General features: G+C 49.6%; 1 protein-coding gene across 1 annotated transcript in view; it reads left to right on the plus strand.

The window, feature by feature from the left end:
* Nucleotides 1-13,142, plus strand: part of ZMAT4 (zinc finger matrin-type 4) — a 117,437-nt gene extending 104,295 nt beyond the window's left edge. The window contains exons 7-8 of the mRNA XM_044437369.1: nucleotides 5,312-5,324; nucleotides 12,867-13,142. Coding sequence (XP_044293304.1) covers nucleotides 5,312-5,324; nucleotides 12,867-13,142 — 289 coding nt within the window. The remainder of the gene's footprint in view (nucleotides 1-5,311; nucleotides 5,325-12,866) is intronic.
* Nucleotides 13,143-24,343: the final 11,201 nt, after the last annotated feature.

A 24,343-nucleotide genomic window follows, 5' to 3' on the forward strand; every position in this document is an offset into this window, starting at 1 on the left:
AGGCAGGCTTGGTTTGTGTCCTCCTCGCTGTTCTTCCACCAGCAGGCAAGGAAGCCCTTCTTCGAGCCAGCACTGGGCTGGTGGGGCTGTTGGGCTGGATGATAGGAAGGGTCCAGCTGACACCTCAGCCTCCTCCCCTCACTCAGAAGGCAAAAGCCGCCGCCAAAGCGAACGGCTGGGCAGAAGGAGGGCCAGGGTGGTGCAGTGGGTACGAGCGCGGGACGGGGACTCAGGCGACCCGGGTTCCAGTCCCCGCTCAGCCATGGAGCCCGCTGGGTAGCTCTGGGCCACTCCCAGACTCTCAGCCCGGCCTACCTCACAGGGTTGTTGTTGTGAGGTTAAGCTGAAGAGTGGTAGGAGGAGAATGATGTAAGCCACTTTGAGCTCTTAAAAAAGTGGGATATATAAATCTAATAAACAAATAAGGAAGATAGAGGCAACTTTTGCATCTGCGCTGCTCCCACCAAGCACAGGATGTCGATAGACTCATTCCAGATTAGATTTCATCCTTAATCAAGTTTTATTTATGCTGCCTAGAATGCTTTTTTTTTTTTTTGCTAGAAAGGGAGGGTGTGAATGAAATCAATCAATTAATAATTTACAAAGGTATTGAGTATACATTATTGCTTACCACTGCAGAATCTGTTTGGATGTGCACTAGTACAGTCATACCATAGATCGATAAAATTAAATTAATAGGGACGCAGCAGTACGGAATTTTCACTGCAAAGTGGAGCAAAGATGGGAGAAGCGAAACTCAGAAAAGAAGAAGAACAGATGGAATGCAAGAGGCGAGACGGAGGGGCCGGGCCCTTTCAGCCTTGCTAGGAGGGGACTCCGAGGGGACCCGTTAGTGGCGCACTGGCCGTGAGGGGGTGCCACGCAGAGGCAGGTCATGGCCCTTTTCCCCCTACAGTGGAGGCAGGATGCCAAGCTCGGGGGACCAAGATTTAGGGTGGATGCCAGGAAGTACTTCCTGCCGGTTAGGACCCCGAGGGGCGGAATGGGCTTCCCCGGGAGGTGGCGGAGGCCCCACCGGTGCGGGTGTTCAAGCACAGGCTGGACATGCACATGGTGGGCATGTCCTGAGTGGAGCCGGCTGGAGCCGGGGGTCAGACTAGATGGCCCAGGAGACCCCTTCTGACTCACTCTGTTTCTATGTTTCTAAAACACAAACCAATCAATTTTTTCACCTTTACTCTTGAGTAAGTGTCCTCATTGGCCAGCATCTTCACTTGCTAATGCAAAGAAGGAAGGTGGGGTGTGGGGAAACGTTGGCTTAATTATACAAACCGTTCTGCTAATTCCAACAAAATGTACAGTGATGAGTCAAAATAAAATCTATATTCATTTCTGCTATCTGCAGTTTGAACAGGGAACTTTATGTGCACTTACAGATCATATGCTTCTGCAATAATAATTCTGATCTGGCTTTGCAAACATCACCTACCTGCTTTCACAAATGCTAGTTCTGAGCATTGGATGCCGCCCAAGTGGGATTCCCTGGCTCGTTGGAGCACCAGCCTCAGGATCTGCCTTTTCTGGCCCAACGGAAGCACCACGAGTCCCGCCTTTAAGCACTCGCGGATCCACATGCAGGGACAGGGCTGGGAATCTGGCTACAGAGAAGAGGCCGGATGGGTTTTACAGTGGGATGAACAATGAAGGGCGCAAGGAGATGGTCCTTCGATGCCTCGCCCCTAAAGGGGGAGCGTCATTATATGCCTGGTTACGAAACGAATTGGTGTTCCTGACATTTCACTCATGAAAAATGCTTTAATTCTTTTCTAACTTAGTGCACTGGAATGACTTTACTAGGCGATCAATATTTATCTTCTCATGGTAGATCTATTCACGCAAGGATTTAAAACCTCCAGTCAAAATCAACAGGAAGGACAAGCGAAGGAGGTTAATTTAATTTGGCTAATTTAATTTGCACTTTGTGGTTGATTTATCTATTTATTTAAAGTTTTCTATGTTGTCATTCATTTTGGTTTTAATTATTTAGTTGTACTTGGTTTGCATTTTGAGCAAGATCCTTTGTTATCTTTTATTCTGTATCATCTTATATAACATTCTATTAATTTTATTGTTTTCATCTATTTTACTGATTGCATTTTATAGACTGGTTGAGCATCTTGTAAACCACCCAGAGAACCCTCAGGATATGGGACAGCATAGAAGCATAGCAAAATAAATGAATAAATCGGTCCCAATCTCGTGCAAGGTATCAGGGCACCCAACTCTCTCTCTCCTTCCCATGTCAACCCAAGGAAGCTGCTCAGGTTCTGCATTGGAGCCTGATGTCATGATGGACTGGATGAGAGCAAGGAAATCAGAACTGAACCCAGGCAAGGCAGCAGTGCCTTGGAAAGAAAATAGGGATTTGACCTGTCCTTGAGGGCAATACGCACACACATGCCCACAGAGACTTGGGCTTGCTTTGCCTGCCCTCCTGGACTCAGTCGGTCCTAACCCAGGATGTCCAGTTCTTGGCAGTGGCCAGACAAGCATTTGCACAGCTGACGCCTCGGTGTCAGCTCTGCCTGGTCGTGGGAAAGCGGATCTGGCCAGCCGTCCCTGCACCCCCTGTGCGCTGCCCCCGCAAACTCCTCAGGAACCTCGGCTGCAGTTGTGCTCAGATGCTCGCTGGGCCCGGTTACAGCGAGCACGTCACCCTCGCGTTACTCCGGTTCACCAGCTCCCACTCTGTTCCCAGGCAGAATTCAACATGCTGATCATCACCTGCAGAGCCCTACATTACCTGGGAGACCACCTGTTCCAGATAAGCTTGCTTGGTTCTCCAGAACATCTGGAAAGGCCCTTCTAGGACTGCTAGCGTCAGAGGCATGGTTGGTGGTTGCGTAAGAGAGGATTTTTCTGTCTCCACTTCCAGGCTCTAAAACGCCCTGGAAGGCGGCTCTGTGCCCGCTCCCATTCTGCCGCCCTTCGGCCCAGCATCCAGGGACTGCTGTCTTCAAGGCGGCCCTTGGCCTGTAAGGAGGTCTGTGAGATTGGATGCTGTCCGTACTTTTAATTCTGCCGTCGTTACCCTTTCATTGCATCATAATGCATGTTATTGTTCGAATCCAGTTTAATTAGGCTTCTAAGTGCCACTTTTTGGTGGAAAGGTGGAGTAGAAATCAAAACAGACTGCGTGAGCATCACCACGCAGGAGCAATGCCCAGCTTGGCTTTGGCAACAGATTGTTGTTTATAGCCCACTGCTAGACTGAGAAATAACAATCAGTTTCCAGGCAGTCCATTTTTAATCCACATATTTGCGAGGGCTACTTTCACCTTGGGCCAGATTAGAGCAAACGCCCTGGAGCATCATCAGATGCCAGACCAGCTGGCTGAAGCGATTTATCCTGCCAAGCAGGCAACAATTCCCTTCCCTGAATTACCTCCTGCAGTAAATTAAACTAACGATATTTGTGCAATAACTCAGGTGCTCCAGTGTAAGGGAGACAGAGGGAGAGAAAGAGACCATTATCTAGCAATTCTGTAAAGGTTACACCAGAGGTCTGGGGAAGAAAGGGAAATAAAAAGATCCGTGGGAGGGCAGAGCATGCACATGGGTTAATTACAGCTGCAGTCCCCAGAGTCCCTTCCTTGGGAATGAGTTCTACTGCATCCAACAGGACTGCCTTTGAGCCCACGTGCAAGGCATCTGCAGGCATCGGGTTGCTTGGGGGTGCTTTGGCATTAGAAGGCACCATCCTGAGCGTTGTCTCTCTCTGTGAGTCCTGCTCCCAGGTGGGAAGTATGTCTGGAAGCAAGAGCAGAGGAGGTTTCTTCAACTGGGCCATCCTTGACTGGCTCTTCGCTGGAGCAGCACAGAGACAACCTTGCCTGGCTTCTAACCACTTAGACCTTTCCGTGGGGGCTGATCTATTCCCATCTGCTCCTGGGTGAAATCTGACGCACTCAGATCTCTGCTAAAGTTCTGACTCCTCATTCCGCCTACAACTGATGAGACGCTCTTTCCCACAACTGGAGCAATGCACGGCTTGGAACAGTGTGGTTGTCCCAATAAACTTACGATTATTGAGACACACACCCCATATTAAGAGGGGAAGCCCAGGCTACATGTGCACCAGAAAATTTAGCTCCTGAGTTGAAGAAACCTCCTCTGCTGTTGCTTTCAGGCATACTTCCCACCTGGGAGCAGGGTCTCATAGAGAGAGACAAGAGTTTGGCTTTCTTTAGGCTGCTTGGCTCCATCTCTGCACTAGGTGAGGTTCTCTCTCTTCCCAATGCCTGACTTGTTTTAGCTGTCTCAAGCTGTGATGTTGTGGGGAATGCTGCTAAATTCTAGCGTGCTCACGACCAAAAGCAGCACACACAAACCTCCTCATGATACAGGGAAGCCGTTGCCTGTGATTTTTCTAGGCAACTGAGGAAGGTGGAAGCCACATGCCACATTTCTGTGGCCAAATACTCTCCATGACCTATTAAGTCCAAAGAATCTTCTTGAGAGGATAACGGAGGTTTCAGGGTCCAGGTCTGCACCAGTCTTCAGGCTTGCCTCGGGCTTAGTTCTGAGTATTGAAAATGTTCACCAATTATCAGGCAGATACTCTCATTTGCCTTGTCCTGGAAGCCAAGTTCAATATGGGCCAACACTCTAATTTGCACAAACTTGCACAACAGGCTAGATTAACTCTGCATTAATGTATGAAAGAAAACTGGGCAAATGTTGGGAGGTTAATGCAAATCTGAGCCTCGTTTGATGTGTTTATGTTTCCTGCTCATGCCAAATGGGAAAGGAGCAGGAGGGACGCAGTGAGACGATGCCAAGAGACTCCCGGCCATCACGACGTTATGCATCCCTGGAACCAAATCCTAATGGATTGCACGGGAGCGGAAGTGTGTGTGTGCTTGAATACCACGCCAAATGGAATGGACCGTTCACACAAATCATTCCACAGCCTGGATAGGACAATGTCAGTGGGGTGGGAAATGACGCATGATGAGCCCCACGTGCGAGTTCAATGGGATTTACTCCTAAGGAAGCAGGTGCCTAAATCAGCAGAATGAAGCCATGAAATAAAGGTGGGGCGGGAATTACTAGATCAGCTCCTTATTCTCATTCTTCTTCTCTTCTCCTCCTCCTCCTTATGCTTCTCTCAACCGGATCAGTGCAATTAGGCCCGTAAGATTTTGATCCCATTTCTGCTTCGCTCATTTTTGTTCTACTTTCGCTTTGGTAGATTGCTATTTTCCTTCCCCCCCCCACCCCCCCGCCCCGCTGCCCCATTAATGACTATAAGACCTGATGCATGAAACTGTCTTCTGTTCTACGCCAGACTTCAGGTGAAGGTGAGACTTTTACAAATATTATGAGCTTCTTTCACAGATGCAGCGCTTTAATGGCAGGCAGCCCTTGGGCCACCAATTAAGCATCGTGCATAAAATGGCACTTTTGAAACAGAACTGGAACGGGAACCGCTGCAGCGTCACATGCTGCGTTAAGAGCAGCTGTGGTGGAAGCTGAAGAGCCGGATGGCACAGGGACAACTACTATGCCAAGGTCTTTCTGCCAAATGATGCACTTAAACATTGGCCCACATGGTCACTCAAAAACAAAACCAGGAAGTGCTTTGCCCCGTTTTCCTCTTTTTTCATTAATATGGCAATGAATAGGTAGATTAATAAACCCCTATAACATGAGGGGATACAAGGTTTAACATGTCATAAAAATTCCATTTATTATAGATCATTTTAACAACTTTTTTCATTACTTTGACCTATGACAAAAAAGTTAATTTGGTAGACAATGCCGTTTCACAACCACCTTTAAAATATCCTCAAATTCTAGAAGGATCTACTGATTTTCACTGCTGAAAAGTCCAAGGGACTTGGTTACTAGTGAGCACCAAGAAGATGGGTCAGCCATGATGGGGCAGAACAGACCAGAGTCTCAGGAGTCCAAGCCCAGGGAATCCAATGGATTTCCACTCCCACGATGGGCTCCTCCACATCTGGAAACTCCCTCCCTCCACCACCCCCACCCTTGCCAGGGACCGGAAGGAAACGAGGATGTCGCATCATCCATTCCAGTTCCACCTGGCTGGAATAACCCTGGCAGGGCTTGGATATGGTTGTTGGACTGCTTGGACTCTAACAGTGGGACCTGGTGAGAAAATGCATCCACGGACACACCGAAACATACCAATATTTTAAATAAGTACGGCTGCAGATTAAAGTGGAAACAGATTGGAATAGACGTATGGACAATGAGAAAGCGCCACAGCCCAAAAGATAGATCTAGGCACCCCAACCCTACTTCTTTTGAGTTCCAGTTTAGCTAGAAAAATCTCTTCCACCCATTCGAGAATCGGAGTAGCATACTTTGGCGCAACTTTCAGTTCTTTTATTTGCATCCCTCCCTCTCTCTCACACTCATGCACACACATACATCCCAGCTGCGTGTTTGCACTGATAAAATATTGCACGCTTGCACATGCATTCACGCAGAGAGAATAATTTATTTATTTATCCGTGCGCGTATTTATAGGCTGCTTATAACTGCCGAGGCCTTCCTAGGCGACTTACGTGGACGCACATAATCGTGTTTCGACTGTGCAGATCATGGCATGTAGGTTTTTTCTGCACGGCATTTTCCGGAGGTTACCCCATGGCTGCAAAACCTCATCCAGAAAGAACCTGGATTCGGGCAGACCTGCATGCGCCTGCGCGGCGTTTGCGCAGGATCTCACGGATGTGCGCACGGCTACTGCTGGAGCAGTGCGAGGAAAGCCCCTGAGGCCCTGTGGGCTGGCGACAGGGTTTGCCTGTGTACTGGTGGCAACGGTAGCACAAACGCCTCCCACAGTGACTTGCTGAAGTGAAGATAAGGCAGCCTCTTCTCACGGGGTTACAGCCTAGAAGATAATGGCACAAGAGGGAAGAGGACTGGGGAAAGGAGGAAACCTCCCTTCTCAGTTCATTCATTTTCTGATGTATCATCGAATTGCTTATCGTATTTATTTAATTTTATTATTACTATTACTGGTTATTTATTATTGTTAATACCAATAAAAATTTCATTAATATTTATTAATACGATGATGGCGATTATGATGGTGGTGGTGATTTTACTGATTTTAGTGTTACTACTGTTTTATTGTATTGTTGTTCTTATTGTGGTTCTGACTGTATGTAAGCCCCCCAAACAGCGTATGGCTAAACAGGCAGCATATAAATCAAATAAATGATTAAATCCTGATCAAAACTGAATGAAGCAAATTTCTCACACATCCCTAGTTGTAGTTTCCACTGCTGCCCCCACCAATCCAAAAACAGCGAGAAAAAAAGAACAGATAATTGAGAAGTCCAAAAATCCAGAGCAAAATGGGGGTGAGAAGTTTGGAAATGTCCCCACATTTGGGTGGGGAGGGCTGAAGTAGTGATTGCCCAGCACCTCCCAGATAAGCCCCACTGGAACCTGTGGTGCCCTGGCAAACGGCACCTGCTCCCTCCACCTCTAGGACCAGAGGGGTCGCAGCTGGATGGGACGGTGGGCGGATTTGCAGCCGGGCCGCCCTGTTGCGGATTGACCCCCCTCGCATCCGAAGAGTGGAAAGGAGGGTGGGATGCGCAGCGCTGCCAGTCGCTCGCGTTTGAATCAGCTGCCTGATTCCACTGGTTACAATTAAGGAATATTTTGCACATTCTGTTTGTAATTTTGATAAATTATAGAGTTTTTTCTGGGAGGATTAAAAATAGAAGCAGTTATTTTCATAAGAAAGCTAGCAAGAGAAAGGGGGTGGGCGGAAGCCCCCAACACTGCCTGCATGAATGAATCATTCTTGTCCAAGTCAAAATCGAGGGGAGGAAAGGAAGATGCTGGTCTCATCATTTCACAGCGATCTTCCCCGTGTCCAAAATGATGCTTGGTGTGGAGAAAGTGGACACAGAGAGTTTTCTCTTCCTCTCACTCTCCCTTCCCAAGAAAATTTGCTAGCCCATTTTTGTGCAGAAGGCAACTGCTATTTACATTTTGCGGGTCAGGGATGGAGGTCTGGGGTTAACTGAGTGAGAGTGTGGCTGAGATGTACTGAGTCTGGACCTCAAAGCTTGGTTCCCAAAGTTCTGCAGCATGGATTCCCCAGTGTGATATCTGCAGGCATCACAGAGTCCCTCGGCAGGCACCAGTTTTGCTTTTGTAAAAAACTTTTTAACAGATTAGTATGAATTGCATAAAACCTCCTGGCCATTATACATCAGCTGCAACACGTGTGAACCAACAATGCCACCCTGTTGAAAAGTACGCCAGATCTCCAAATTTTGAAAGCATTGTAAGTTTCTCAGTGCATTGCATTACGGGAGCTACGTGGTGTGACAGCATCCTTTCAGCTGTCAAAAAGGACTCCCTTCACCTGGCCATTTGTTAATGTCCCGAAACAGGGAATTGATATAGGAGGGAGTGTCCATTAGCAAATATTAAAGACAGTTCCAGTTCAAAAAGAAGCAGCTACTGGCCACTGCAAAAACCTGTGTGTAAACCTCGTTGAATTGCACTACCAGTGATTAGCCATAAATTTTCTCTTATTAAAGAGAGTCCTTCACACTTAAAGTTTTTTGTGCTGAATGACAAGCAGCTTAAGATGTAACGGGGAGACTCCAGAGCTGCAGCACACGGATCCAGCATGTTGTGCTTGCATGCATGGGAGTTTTGCCAATTCCTGGAAGGGCCGGGGTCCGAAGTGTGGAGACCCCTGATCTGCAGCCCTTGCTTGGATGGCAGATATTTATTTATTTATAAAATGTGTATGCCATCCAATTACTCGCATCTCTGGACGGCTTGCAACATAGATAAATGGACAACCCCCTCTGGCTGCACGTTAATAAAATGCAACACTGCAGATGCAGGGTGTGCTGATTTGGTTCCTCTCGGTGGCACAATTAGCCTCCAGAGAAGGAAATGGGTTTTTCCTTCCAACATTTTGTCGTCTCCTTTGCTCTCCCAAATGATCTGCACATCAAGAGAACCTCACCAGGGCTGCCAACAGTTCAGTGCAAGTTGCAACACATTCTTGCCTGTGAAAATTACAAAGGCAACTTTGCTCTTCCTCTGATGTGTTTCATCTCGGGTTCCCAAGGCTCCTTATAAACGTTAACAAATTAAACCTCTGGCGTTAATTAGCCAAGTTCGACTATATTAGAAAAAGGTTCCGCAGAATGCTACCGTCACATTGGCCTCCAGGCAACACAGTTCGTCCCCAACAAACAAGTCTGATGGTGCTTTGTTGTTGGCTTTTGGGGGGGTTTTTTTGCCCTAAGCAAATAGGAAATTTGGACTCCCCCATCCCAATGAGTTGTGTGCCCATTCTGTCTTGCCTGTCTCCCTTTCCTCCTCGAAGTCTTTCCAGTCAAGACTGTGAGAATAGAACCATCTTTTATGTTCATTCCTGGAAGCTTTGGCCTTCCTTGAGTTGGTCTTTGAGTTCTAGTCCACTTTTTCAGTGGTCTAGTTTAATAAGGAATCCTTCCCTTCCCTTCCCTTCCCTTCCCTTCCCTTCCCTTCCCTTCCCTTCCCGAAGTGGGTATCTGTCATACTCCAACACTTTTGGCTTTCACTCCCATGTATACCCACCTCCAAATTAATTGGGAATGCTTTAATTATTTAATTTAATTTAATTATTGTGGCTTTACTATCAATATGCATAAAGGGTGTCACTTTGCAAAATATCTAAGCAAGCATCCATGCAAACACAAGACAACTAAACGGCTAGTCAAATCCATAGCTAAAATTAGGCCTATGGGAATATTTGCAGGAAGAAGTGCTTCCTAGACACCAGAAACCTGATATGGTTGGGGCACGCTCTATGGCCATTAAGAGAACCATAGAATCCTAGAAGAGCAAAACTGGAAGGGGCCACGAAGGCCATTGGGTCCAACCCGCTGCTGTTGCAGGACACCAGGTTACACCATCCCCCTCAGAGGGCTGCCCAGTTTCCCCTTGAAGGCCTCCAGTGTGGGAGAGCCCCCACCCCTCCAGGCAGCTGGCCCCACTGCCGTGTTGCTCTGGCAGTGAGGAGGCTTTTCCTGGTGTCCAGCCTGAAGGTCCCATAAAGCTCGGTTCTAAGCAATCACCAGGAACATCTGAGGTGCATGTGCCGCTGAAGACAGAGAGTGAGCTGGGCCAAGAGGAAGGCCCCCAGCGGAAGGCCCACGGCACGCTGAGCAACCGGCAGCCTTCTTCCCCACCACAGGCTCCACAAAGGCAGGCTGTGGACCTGCCGGAGGAATTCCACTCGCGTGGTGTTTGAGTGGGGCTGGATTCTTGGCACGGGGTGTCACACGGCCATGGCAAATTGGACTGGAGGCCGGAGAGCTGAGCCCTGGGAATCCAGTGGATCCCCACCTGCAAGGAAGATTCCTCACACCTCCCGTTTAGCCTGAGGACCAAGCAATCGCTGCCCAAGGGTGGCAGCAGCCAGTGCACCACCAACAGCCAAAAAATCCTCTCCTAGCCGCCGAGGTCACACAGGCAAACACGGCGCTTGGAGCAACCCAGACTACGCGCCTCTGCAAATGCACCCGGTACAGGCACGATCTCCGAGGCTGGGAACCGCTCCCCTGCCGGCCGCCCCTTGCCTGGGTATGCAGAGCCTCAGGAAACAAGCAGGAATGCTGGAAGGGAAAGGGAAAGCAAGTTTCCCTAGGACGCCCGGGCGTGAGCCAGCCCCCGCATGCACCGGACAGCCTCCCAGGCACTGATACGCGTCACGGAGCATAACAGAGAAGCATAATGAAGCAAGGAGCGATTTTCCTAGTTATGCATTCCACACTATTCCTTTATCACAGTCCTTGCCACCGATGGCATCCTTTGCGCTAAAATTAAATGCTTCCATTATCTCAACAGTAGAGATTATGAGCTTACAATGGAAGATGCAGCTTCTTGTCTCTGCTCTCTGCTTCTTCTACACTGTCCTAAGTCCATGTCATTCTAGCCTAACTCCGTATCTCTCAATGATTCCCAACAGATACAACCTCGGGTTGTCAGTCCTCATGCAGCCACCTCTGCATCCAAGCCCCAGTCCAGGACTTGCAACCAAAGAACAGCGTTGGGACCCATCGCCATGCTCCAAATTCCCCATGAGGACACTCAGTGCTAGGAGAGAGGTGCTTAAATAGCCTGGCAATGGTGACCCACGCTCTGGTAACTTCCCAACTGGATTATTGTATTGTGCTCTATGTGGGGCTGCCCTTAAAGATAGTCCGGATACTTCAATTGGTCCAGAATGGAGCTGCCAGGTTATTAATAGGGACCGGCAGATACGCCCATATTACTCCAGTCCTCTATCGCTTACACTGGCTGCCAACTGAAGTCCAGGCCCAATTTAAGGTGTTGGTAATAACCTACAAGGCCCTAAACGACTTGGGTCCTGGATACTGAAGGAGCACCTTCTTCCTTATGTGCCGGCCCACCCCTTGAGATGGGAGGCAGAGGCCCTTGTCTGGGAGCCCTCCTTGAAAGAGGTCAGGAGGGTGGTTACATGGAGCAGGGCCTTCTCTGTGGTGGCACCCTGAATCTGGAGTGCGCGCCACAGAGAGGTTCGCCTGGTGCCTATGCTTCTTTCTTTTCAGCGTCAGGTGAAAACCTTTTTATTCTCCCATTATTTTAATGTATAATTATTTTCAATGTGTTTTATATTGCATGCTGTGCTATTTTTATTTTCTATTTTACTTGTTGTGTGTTGCAACCCATCCAGAGATGCTAGTATAGGGATGGTATATAAAGCTTTGCATAAATAAATAACAAATAAATATATAGCGCATGTGTTACGAGAGAAGGAAGTACGAGCCCTGGGCGCCCTGAGTCAAGACAAGCACTGAGAGCTGCCAAGAGGGTGGACTATTTGAAAGCAGTTTGACCTTCACTCAGACCAGCTGCTACCAGATCAAGGAGCCAGGTGTGAGTCTGGCTTTATGGGCCCGGTGGGACTCCTTTAGTTATGTCTGACAACCGCTGAGCTAGAAAATCTCCGAGCATACGTTTCATATTCTAAAGGGTCTAAGTCTGCTGATGGACTGATTGAATCCAGAGGACTTTGGAAGGTTCCAGTCACTTAGGTGGCCCTTCTGCACATGCATGCATACCAGGGAAAGTTCACGGGGCTAGCAAAGTCTTCCCATTTCATGATAAAGCCTGCAATACTCCGTTAAATATTGGCTTGCCTATCTCATCGGGTTATGTGAAATATTGAGACCTTATTGTGAGTTCTGTGGGACTGGAACTTGGGAGATCTGGGTTCTAGTCGTCCCTCAGCCAAGAGGGTCACCGCGGGACTTCGGGCTTGTCATAGCCTCTGTAACTAGCCTACCTCACAGGGTTGTGGTTGTGAGGATAAAATGCAGGGAGGAGAGCCTTTGAAGCTCCCTTGGGTTTCCCGTAAGAGGAGAGAGTTGGGCATCAGTTTAATCTGATAATGATCATCATAATGCTAGGAATAGGGCATCACAAAATGGCTGTGATGGTAGGCAGGGCCAATCACAAGACACACATTTTCCAGAAGGTACCTGGCATGATCTAAAGCCCAGCAGCTCCTCTCTGCTCCCCACACACGAAACTCACAGACGCAAGGCAGGGATGAAGTCCTGGTTCCAACAGACAAAACCACTTTGGAAGCCAATTAAAGATGGTCCTGGGGGGAGAGAGCACTTTGCTTTGCAGCATGGCAACCTCCCATGATTTTTTAAAAATTATCTTAGGAAATAAAACTGGAACCAGGAGGGGCAGGAAGCCTATTGAAGAGATCACAATGAAGACCCCATATTCCAGCAGGAATTCACCAACACATCCATCTGAAAAGGAATCCGGCATTGTTTATTTTTTATGCCTGTTTTTCTCAGTCCCCACCAGAGAGCAACCAATTGGTCAGCTCTGCTGGGAACCACACGCACACACAGTCCTACAACGTGGGCGCGATACAGAACCCTCTTCTTAAAAGTAGCAGAGACATGAAAAGTGAACAGCGAGCATCCAACAGCGTCTGGACAAAATGCAATGCCAAAAACCTGGAGCGAATCCTGAAGGCGGAAGCTCGGATAGGGAAATGGCAAGCGCTGTGCCAAGCAAACGCACCGCAGACGCGCCGCTTTCAAGATGTCTGGGGAGCCATGCAGTGAAAGAGAGTCAGGTAAAGGTCACTGGGCCATAGGAGGCTGCCGTGAAGAGGATGACTCTCCCGAGCACCGTTTAATCATCAGCCACCCATGGAAAATGCCTGCCCCAGCCTGCTGCCCTCCAGGTTTGCACAAGCCATGCCAGCTGGGGTTGATAGGAGCTGTAGTCTAATCCATATGCCCTAGGGAGCATCCTTGCAGGCAGCCAGGAACATTTTCTCTTGCTCTTTGGGTGAGAGAAAAGAGAAACATACAAACCCATTTGAAATGGCCCAGTTCATTGCATCAAGATGGCTGCCCCGCTCAGAGCAAACTGGGGAAAGGAAGGGAGCCCGTGCGGAGAAGCTGAGTTGAGATGAATCCATGTGGGAGCCCTGGAGGGCCCATGGCTAGAATATTGGCTTGGGACTCGGGAGATCTGGGCCATGCCCCACTCAGCCATGAAGCTCCCTGGGCGACTTTTGGAGACCACATGCACCTATTGCCAGTGGCTTATTTTAATTACTGTAAGAAAAACGTGTTGTTGATTTTCTTTTATATGGTTTTCTTTGCAAAAGAACATAAAAGAAGTCCTGCTGCATCCTACCAAAGGACTGTCTAGCCCAGGGCTCCGGACACACGGGGGCAGCCCAGCTGCCCACAGGATCGCCCAAGCAGGGTGGGCGTGGACCTCCTCCTGCCCAGCCCCTCGGCCACTGGGGCGTGCAGGCACGACCTCTGCTAAAGGAGGCAGCCCATGGCCAGCAGGGCTAGTAGCCACACGTGCCTCCTCCCACACGCACCTGTCCAATCCCCTTTTAAAGCCCTCCAGATTGGCAGCCGCCACCACCTCCCACAGCAGCACATTCCAAACTTCAATGATACACCCTTTGCCGAAGGACTTCCTTTGTTTTGCTGAAGCTCGCGTTTCAGAATCAGGAATTTAAAGGAGACTTTGGGCCAGTCAGTGATTCTCAACCTAGCCTACCTCACAGGACTATTGTGAAGATCAAGTAGAGAGGAGAGGGCACTCCACTTTATAATGCGCCCTGGAGGAAAGGAAAGGAGGCACTTAGCCATCGAAGGAGCTTCCTTTCCACCATGCTCTGCTGTTCCTGAGCAGAGCGGAGTGATGCTAAGAGAAGGATGCGTTTAAATGTCCCTTCCTCACAATAGTTCCATGACGAGGCTTTTTGAACAGTCCTCCAAATTTGCCAGACATTTTGTGCAAATGTTTCCATTCAATATGTGGGGCTTCTGAAAATAAAGCTAGCTGAGAGCCTGCTTGTGACGAGGCACACTGGCGGGATCAGCCTCGAGCGCTCCTTCGCCCTGACCGTCCCCTCTGCAGGGGCAGCTGTGGGATTTGTGCTTCCATATGGCGCTTGTTTCAGACCACTTATCTATAAGGGATGGCAGCAGGCACGATCCGAGAACTGCAAAGGCGGCAGCTTTCCGCACAGCAGGATGTGCAAAATGCGCAGATGAAAATTGTGGCAATGAGGAGCACCAGGGTTAATGGATTGCAAAGGAACATCTTTCTGAACCAGGGTGCCTGAAATGTCTTTTCTCGGAGCGGGGGGAAGAGGTCGGCAGATTTCCAGACAGGAATGCTTGACGACCAATATGAAGTTCTTGTTTGCCTTTTGTTCTGTTCAAACATATTTTGATGAGAAGAGAATTAGTGCTAGTCTTTGTTCTGAGCAGGTACCCAAATTTTGTACAACACTGGTCGCATGTAAGTGTGGGGAGGAGGCAGGGAGAGAGGGGAGTAAGAAGAAAGGAAGGAAGATTTTAATTTTAATTTGCTGTGTTCCTGAAAGTCATGGCAAAGAATAAGGTTACAGCCACAATCCTATTACAAGGCAGAACATCCCAAAAGACATTATGGACTCTCGGTAGACTGCAGAGCTCCAGCTTAAGAAGCTTCCGCAAGGTCAGCTCAAATCAGCATCAGAGCCACCCAACTTTTGGGACTGCTACGAATTGTAGGAACCTGCGTGTACTCCTGTGCGTTTGTTTGTTCGTTCCCACGCGGACGATGCTTGCAAGGCTGAGTGAGAGCAAGCGGCGAGTCGCTCGGTTTCGGCGAGGGACGGGCTGCCAGCGGCGGCGCGCGGAACTGTCCAGGGTGCTGCACGGGGCTCCCCGCCTGCTCGTGGCCGGCGAAGTCCTGCTCCGCCCGGGCCCCGGGCTCCCGGCGGGCCCCGCTGCGTCTCTGCCACAACCCAGTGACCGCCAGACCACGCAGCTGCTTCTGGTATCGCACCACAGCTCGAGTTCTCACGGGGCAGCTGGCGGAGGGCACTTGAAAGCCCTCCTTGTTGGAACTCTGGGGATCATCAGCCATCCGGCCCCTGAGCTGCTGCTGCATAAACCAGACTAAACAGGGACTGTTTATCCCTAACATTTCTGAAACAGTCTATTGAATCAAGGCGGAGGATTTCAATTAGAGCTGAGAGACCTTCCAAATTCCTTTCCCTGGAGCATGTTCTGTAGCTCGCTCATATTAACTGTACAATAATGATCATTATAGATTTATAGGAGAGTTGCTTCCTTGGTTGCTCATTGTGACTTGTGGCATTACGGCTCCAGACCATTAGATTCTACGCCTAATAGGTCTCTGCGAACCAGAGATAATTAAGTCTAATCAATATGCATATTTATTAATGTATTATTTCATTATATCCTGCCTTCTCTCCCCTTACAATATGCCTCTCTCTTTCATCCTTGCAGCAGCCTTGAGGGTCAGCAACTGCCCCAAAGGCAACCAACGAGCTTCATGACTGACTGGGGATTCGAACCTGGATCTCCTGAGTCCCAGTCCAACACACTAACCACTGCACCACTGGATCCTGGTTTGCCAGCCTTGCACTGTGCCGACTCACTAGGATGTGAGTCGAACCAGCTTGCAGCATATTTTTTAAAAGCCAAAGAAGTTTGGGCAAGTATCACAGTTTGCATCTTCAGGCTCTGTGGAGTATTGAAGAAATGTTTATTCATCACCTCTCAAAAAGAAAAGACCCTTAAAATACTCTGCATTATAGGCATGCCCATTTCTTCTCCAGCTTTCCCAGGTCTGGGCCTATTTCTTTGTGTCACAAGGAAGGCAAGCAGCCCAAGAGGGCCAGATGACAGATAGCCCAGGATCCTGTGGGAGTCAGTGGGGTTCTCCTGGTCTCCCCCTGGTGTATAGGTCTGCAGCCTGCATCTTCATCAGGGATGTTTGGGGCTTGCAGCAGGAAATCCAAAGGACCTGACCTCCTTGCTCCCCTGCAGCAAAAACGACAAAACTCGGATTGTTAGACTTTGAGCACATCATGAGAAGGCAAGACACCCTAGAGAAGGCACCCATGCTAGGAGGGGGAGGGGAGGGGAGGGGAGGAGGAGGAGGAAGAAGAGGAGGAGGAAGATGACCGTCCCCATGTACAAGATGAACTGACTCCATAAATCAAGCTGCAGCCTTGAATTTACAAGGAGTAAGCAGGGCTGTCATGGCTAGGGCATGTTGGGGTTGGGGGCTACATTCACAGAGTCACCATAAGTCAGAGCTGACTCGATGGCACGTAGCAACGGCAGCAAAATCTCTTCATTGGGGAAGAGGGTAATGGAGTGCATCTTGTCGAAGGACCTTCAAAAGCCCAAAGAAACCAGTCACTGAATGTGTCGGAGAGGTAACATTCTCCTAGATTTTAATTGTAGCTCAGCCTGAGAAATCTTCTGAAGAACACACTCTCCTGCATTACATCTTTCTTTCATTCTTTTGTGTTGGCAAAGATTTTTGGTCCCAGAAGAAGGGATTTTCAAATTATGGACATGATGGAGAAAGATTACATACAGCAATAAATGGTTCCTGGTTTTCTGTATCTTATCCATAATTTAGCACAGCAAAGGATTTGAAGCATGCATTTTTAGTGAGAGGCCCAATTTATAAATTTAGAGCCACTCACTTGATGAATGCCCACTTGCTGTGGGACCTCCATTCAGCGCATTGAATTAGGCAGACTGAAAATGCTAATTAGGCAGACTGAAAATTCCATCCTGTGGAAGGTCTGGAAACTGCCTTTATTTGATAAGGAGCCATTTGCAGTAGCAAGGCAGTAATGATGCCTACCTCTTCATTTTGATAATTAGCGTTAACGCTGCAATGCAGGCTCCAGGGCTCAGGAGTGCTTCCCTCACAACTAACACAGGCATTGTCCTTAATCTCAGAAATTCTGCATTTGACAGGGAAAGAAATCAAAAGAAAACTGCCAGAGATTCTTTGCATATCCTTCCTGTTTCCACCAAGCAGTGAAAGCCAGAGATCCTGGGTTTGTTCCCCTGAGGATAAGGAGGTGAGGAAATCCAGCTGGAATTAATTAATCCCTTGGATCCAGTATGAGCCCTGAGGAATTCTTCAAGGCTTCCAGCCCCTCCCAGACTGAGGGACCGGCTTGGAGCTCTCTGCTTCTATTTTCCCCCCTTTACATTTATATTGGGGATAAGGTCATTCCACAGTCAGATTCCAGCACCCATCATCCTTGACCATTGGTGAGCTGCCTGGGGCTCCTGGGAGTTGGAGGAGGGCTAATTCCAAAGCCCCAAAGGTGAGCACAAGCACGCATCTGCCCAGATCGGTTGGATGTGTGTTCACGCGTTCTGGTTCTGTCCTGGCAGCTGTTGGCCAGCCCTTGACCAGCTGTGCAAGCTGCCAGCCTGAACCTGGACGCAATTCACAGTGCTGGGATTAATGCCTCAAGCCCCAGATGGCTTTGGCAGGTGGCCTGAATCGTTGCTCTCCCACAGGAACCTGCCCAGCCCTTGAGGTCATTCGCAGAGCTCCCCAAGGAAGTGAGGTGGCCGGCTGCTAAGGGAAGGGTCTTTCCAGCTGTGGCACCCCTGGCTGGGACTCGCCAAAGCCGCCTCCAAAAGAGGCTTTGAAACCTGCCTCTTCATGAGGGCTTGGGGGAAATGGCAAGATCTTTCTTTTCCAGCTCGTGTTTTGTTTTCCTTCTCTGATTTATAGTCTTAATTCTCATGGCTTATTTTTTGTTGTTCTTTTATGATTGCATTTTACTGGTTTGGTTTAGATATTTTTAAAGCTGCTCCAAGCTATTTAGCATGAAAGCAGTACTTAATTGTCAATAATAAATATAGTCAAAAAGGCAATCCCTCTCCCTTCCCCCTGCCTTCCCCATCAATGCGATTGCTATCAGTCATGTTGATTAGAAGAACATCCACAGCTTGCAAACTTGGTGACCTGAGAGCCAAGAATAAAGCCCTTCTCTATGGCTTCAGATCTCTTCTCCCCTTTGCAGCCCATCTGGCTGGAAGGTTTTCGGAAGCCTTGGTGGAAAACCAAATGGTGCTCTTTCCACAACAAGCTCCACTAATCACATCACACTGCAGCAGGAAAGTTTCAAAGGTCCATTACCTCCAGAAGTGAAATGCCGGGAATGGGCCGGCCTGTGCATTACGAGCATCTTTTTCATGTGACTGCACCAGACGTTCTTAAAATTATTTCCCCCCATCTCCAGCACTGCTTCTACCAGCAGGCCAGCCTAAACCAGCTGCCACAGGGAGACGACAAAAATCCCTCCCACACCTGGCTCCTCATGCCACACTTTCCAGCACCTAAAAGAGCACCCCTATGACAACACATGTGTAGCCCGACATCAGGAAATGCTGCTTTTCTGCATCGTTTGAGCTTAGGGGATGTGTGGGAAGAGCAGTCCCTTTGCTTTCAGGATAATTGTGTGCGCTGGAGGGGGGTGGTCTGTGAGGGTGCCCCAGCCACTCCTCTGGACTTGGTTTGGGGTGTGATAACGGCACTTTCGGGGTGCTGGTACAGTTTGCTCAATACCCTGCCCTTTGGCCCCTGCCTGTTTGCTTGTTCCGTGATTATACAAGAGTGCCAGAACATGTGACGCCCCCTGCTAAATGGGCCAGGGCCTCTCTGACCCCGCGTTCTGCTAACACGGTGGGTAACCCGTTGCCCCCACTCATTCCCACTAGAAGGGCGGGGATGCGGCAGCCCTCTGCCATTCACAGACCCCAGCAGCGTTGGCACCCTTGCCCTCCGTTCATTAAAGAAGAAGCACTGGGGCCTGTCTGGAAAATCTTCTCCAAGAAGACTCCCCCTAAAGGTAACTGCACACATGAATTCATAATACTCTTTTCCTTCTCATTGTCGGCTCCTATGATAAATGGCTTCTCCTTGGGAACTCCAATTAATTTCAACCTGCTCTTCTTAAACTTTGTCCTTGCTAGCCTCCATAAATTGAGAGAAAAATTGCTCAAAGCCGTTCCCCTTTCTCCTGTCATACTGCCAAGGGTAATCTAAACAAAAGTTCCTGTTTTCTTTTTTCGATTAAGTTATTATTGTTTTCTAAAGGATGAGCTGTGGATTGGGAGAATTTTATCTGTCTCAATGCTCCCACCGACTCCCCACAGAAATTAAACCTTCCAACCATGCATTGAGCCCATTCCTCTGGCCCTAAGGGGCTAAGAGAACTCCCCTAATGAGTCCTATGACTTCAAATCACCTATTTCAGGCAGCATTTGGACAGTGAGCTAATGAATACCGCGAGCACCCTATTGCTTTCACCATATTTTTTCTAGTTTTGCTTTTTTATGAGCAGCCTGGAGTCCTGGAAAGACAACATCAGGGTATTTTAAATAAGTAATACATGCATATTGTCTTTTTCTTCACTCCCCAGTCTTTCCTTGGTGAAAATCAGAAGTCTGCTTTCAAAAGAGAGTGTGGGACTCACACAGCCTTTGAGGATCATTTTCCGGGTGGTTTTGCAAGTGCCCAGAACTTGGAAAACTTACCCGCGAAATGCCCCCAAAAGGCAAGAGTTGGAGTGGGGAAAGTGTGCACGCAGAGAGGAAGCTGCCCCCTCCCCCAGCGAAGGAGCAGTCCCGTGGCTTGGGGGTTCTCCGAGCGCCGTCTTTGTTGCTTGAGGCTCAGGGGCTTGGAGGGGTCTGGTCTGGAGGCCCGGCCCGGCCCGGCCCGTGTTTGGATCAGCCGGCTTCAACCACGAATGTTCCGGTCGCCCTCACGAAAGATCCCTGCAGTGCACTGCATGTAGGCCTGTCCTGGAGGACGGTCCAGCAGGAGGTCTGCAGCCTGCACAAGCCTCAGCACCCAGGCGGGGCCAAGGCCGAAAAGGGCCAGGTCTGTGGCCTTGTTCTAGCCGGCCTGCAGTCGCTGCCTGGAGGGTTCCGAGCTGGTTTTTACCTATGGGGACTCCGGCAGCTCAGGGCCACAGATACCTGGGCGAGCACCTCTCTCAGCATGACCATACCTGTGCTCCGTGTTCCTCATCTAAAACCTTCTCCAGGTGTCTCCAGGTATCTCCTCTGGAGGAGACTGAGAAGTTCGCAACACAGGAGAAGGTCTCGATGGTGAAATAAACCCCCCACTGTCACCTTCCCGGCGCTGGCACAAAACCCTTCCTGTTCTGACATGTCCTGCCATTACACGCCATTAAGCCATCTCCAGCTTACGGGGACCCTGGGAAAGAAGCTCCCCCAAACGTCCTGTCCATGACGGCCCCGTCCAAGGCGGTGGCTTCCTTCAAGGAATCGATCCATCGCATGCTTGGTCTTCCAAGCACAATTGATTGTCTTCTCCGGTGAGTCTCGCCCTCCCAGCAGGTTCAGTGTCACCTTCTCTGCTTCCGGGGCAGGTTCTGGCACAGTGAGATCTAGGGACTCATTTCTTTCCCCTTCGGTCCAGGTAGACCTTCCCCAGCTCTCAAACATTTGGCCACAACCAGGTGATGGATTTCCTTCTGTCGTTACAGTTGCTTGGAGATAATTGATGTGTGTGGGTGGGGGGGGGGGGCGGTATGGCGCCACCTAGCCCTGAGGAGGGTGACTGCGCCAGCCTGGAGCCTTGGGCGCCCTGAGAGAAGGCACCACGGGGGGGTCTGGCTGGGCCTTCTCCTTTCCCTCACGGTCCTGCTGCGCACTTGCTTGCCCTCTCCATCTGGAGCTATCCATGGTGAAGAACACCATCCCCAGCAGAGGTTTTGCCTGGGTCATCAGGGCCTATAAAATTCAAAGTAAAAGCTTCAACGGATAAGAAGCCCACTGTCCTCGGCATCACCAGCCCCACCACAGACTCAGTGGGTTTGGGCTTCATTCATTCCTGATCCCGCAGAGGAGTCTTATGATCACTCCTGGCTGCATCACGCGAGCAGAGCAGCAGAAGTTCCTCGAGTCCCCTCTCGCCTGTCTCCTCCCTTCCCTTCGCTTCCCTTCGCTTCCCTCTCTCCTGCTCTCATTCTCACAGCAAATGCACTGCAAGAGAGCTTGCTGTTAAGGCGCGAGAAGAATAGGTGGCCGATGCATGAGCTGTGCAAAGAGAGATTACGCAAGCCGAGCATCTCCCCATTCCCTGCACTTGTGCCCTAGTTTTCCTCCAGAATACAAATTAATAAATGAGCCATTTTTCTCAATTAATTTTTTAAAACCATACCTTCCTCATTTGAAAAACAACGGTCCTTCCCTGTCCTGCCTGGCTTTGATCTTTTGACGCTGTTGCCTTCCCCATCCATGACATTTTCAGATAATTACACAATCCTGCAGGAGCCATATTTATAAATTGACTGAATTATTCATTGCAGAAACAGCCGAATAAATAACAGGGATCTGGCCAAAGATTTACGGCCTGTTGCCAGGCATCTGCCTAGAAGTCCATCCCACTGAGCTCGACAGCTCATTTACCTTCAAAGCTGGCCTCTTGTTATATGTTCAAGGTGTGTTTGGGGTTGCGAGAATTTCCAGTGAGGCTGGAAGTAGGGCAAATGAGCCAGGGTCACGCGGCAGATCTGGTACTGGACTGGGGGCCCAAGAGTCTGGCTGGCTTCCAGCCCACTCAGCCATGGGCTCTCTGGGTGCCCTCGGGCCAGCCTCTCCCTCTCAGCCCAACCTACCTCGTAGGGCTGTTGTACCAAGGGTAAAATAGAACTCCACGAGCTGCCCTGAGTTCCTCACAAGAGGAAAAGGGGCAAGAGGCAGTGGCTGTGTGGCGGTGATGATGCTCAAAGGGTCTTTCCCGAAAATGTGATTACTTCCTTGGGAGGTCTTGGGAGGGTCCCGCCCATCCCAATCTGGGCCTCCAGGAGAAAGCGGAGGGAAGGCGTCAGCGGCTGCGTGCTCTGGGAGCTCCCCTTGCGGAACCCCAAAGCCTGCGAAGAGCTTGCCAGGCAGCCCGGGTCCCCCGTGGTGCGACCTGCTCCCACAGCGGCTTGGCTGCTGCACAAACAACCCGTGGTGGAGCCGAAAGATGCCTGGGCTCACCACAGCTGCCCCCCCCCCACCAGTCCTCCAGCCCCCATCCCGGGGATGCACACAATCCTTTCCCCTCCAAATACGAGCAAACGGTAGGTCTCGGCCCCCTAACTGGGTTTGCACCTGTGTGTACAGGCCCGCAATGGGAAGAGGCCTGGGGACTGCCATTACCAACGTGCCACAGGTACCAAGAGAGGGTGGGCCTCCCCCCACCCACCTTTATGGGGCAGCTCTGGGGACAAGGTGTGGCACCCTGCACCCCTGGCCTTAGCGCCAAGAAGGCATTCTGGAAGCATCAGGCCTCGGCCAGCATGGCTGCAGTGAAACTCTCTTGCCCTGCCCCGCAATTGTTTTTCTCAACTGACAGCAGAGAAAAAAGCATCCCTTGGATGCAATGAGGGACCTTCCGCTTGCAAAGCCACCTCCGCTGAATTATGCCCATTGACACCTCAAAGGCATCCCACGGTTCATCTCTGCCCTGTGAAAAGGCACATTAAAAGAATCCACACCGGGTGCTTTTGAGAGCGTCTTGAAAAACTGCTTGGAAAAACACCTTCCGCTGTCTAATTCCAACGCTACAGGCATCGGATTAATCCATAATGCAAGAGGCCATTATGTTTGTATGGCGAGCAAGTCTGTTTGTTGTTCTTTCAGAAGCTGAGTGCAGGTCCCTCGTTGTTCTGGTGAGCGAGGAGGATCTTAAAGGAACAAGTGACTGAAAGAGGACAAAATGAAGACAAAAGAATATGGCAGGGGTGTCAAATCATTCCCAAACCCTGCGTTGGACTGCTTATTTCACGAATAGTTAAGCTCAGGATATAAACTGAAAGGAAGGGGAAAGTCAGTGTGGAAACCGAAAAGAAACAGGTATGGGGCAGAAAGCAAGGGCACAGTGGGGCGGGCGGGATTTGGGCTGCTGCCGCTGGGCAACCTGTAGGCCTTTGCCACGAGATGTAGCGAAGGCTGTTAATTTAGATGCTTTGAAAAGCGAGGGAGCCCCCCCCCCCACCCCTTGTCAAGGCTTCCTGGCGTAGCGTGGAAGCGAGAGACCTGCGGGCTGGCAAAGCCGTCCTGAAGCTACGGAAGACTTTCAGCCCAGACCTGCATCGAGTTTCTGAGCGGGGATGAGGGAACAAGCCATGTTGACGAATATCTGGATTTCCCAAATGTCAGCTTGGAGCTCATCTCGCTTTGCTCCCCATGCATAGTCGTTTCTCATTTTGGGCAAACAACAAAATGCAGTCTGAAAGGCAAACGTCTACATTTTCAAAAGCATGCCCCTACATGGCCACTTCCCCTGCCCCTGAGCGAAGCACACCAAAAGGGCATTTTTTAAAAAGTGGGAGTTTGCACTTGGAAAACACAAGTATTTCTGGGAAAGGTGTTTGTATGTGAGGCTGCAATTGGTGTGTTCACATGAACTGCAAATCTTAACAGACTTCTCAGTGTTCCCCTGTTCTGATCACCAAGGAGGTAAGTAACCTCTTTGATTTGGTGCTTTGATCACTCCATTATCGCTTCACATCAAAATCAGGGCTGCTTGATCATGTCTTACTGAAGCTTTAATCAGGAGAAAGCCAACACCGGGAGAAAAAGCAACTTCATCCCGGGCAGCCAATCAAAAGCGGGAGAACTATGAGACATGACATTCACTCGCATAACAACAAGAGCTTTGTCAAATGAAATAACCTTCATGCACGAGCCAAAAAATTTCACTGCTGAAGGAGGAGGTTCTATAATGGCTTCTGTTGCTGGCAGGAGAAGGGAGAAAAGCAGACCTGCCAAAAACATCAGTTTCTCTCTAAGGCAAGGAATGGTTTTCAAGGAAGACACACTCTCTGCATTTAACTATCTTCACCAGTTGCCACGCATGGTTCAAAATGCTGGTTTTGACCTATAAAGCCCTCCGTGGTGGGGACCAGCAGGGCATCAAAGGACCT

The sequence above is a fragment of the Varanus komodoensis genome, unplaced genomic scaffold (genome assembly GCF_004798865.1).
Source record: "Varanus komodoensis strain SLA01 unplaced genomic scaffold, ASM479886v1 scaffold30, whole genome shotgun sequence".
Classification (NCBI taxonomy): domain Eukaryota; kingdom Metazoa; phylum Chordata; class Lepidosauria; order Squamata; family Varanidae; genus Varanus; species Varanus komodoensis.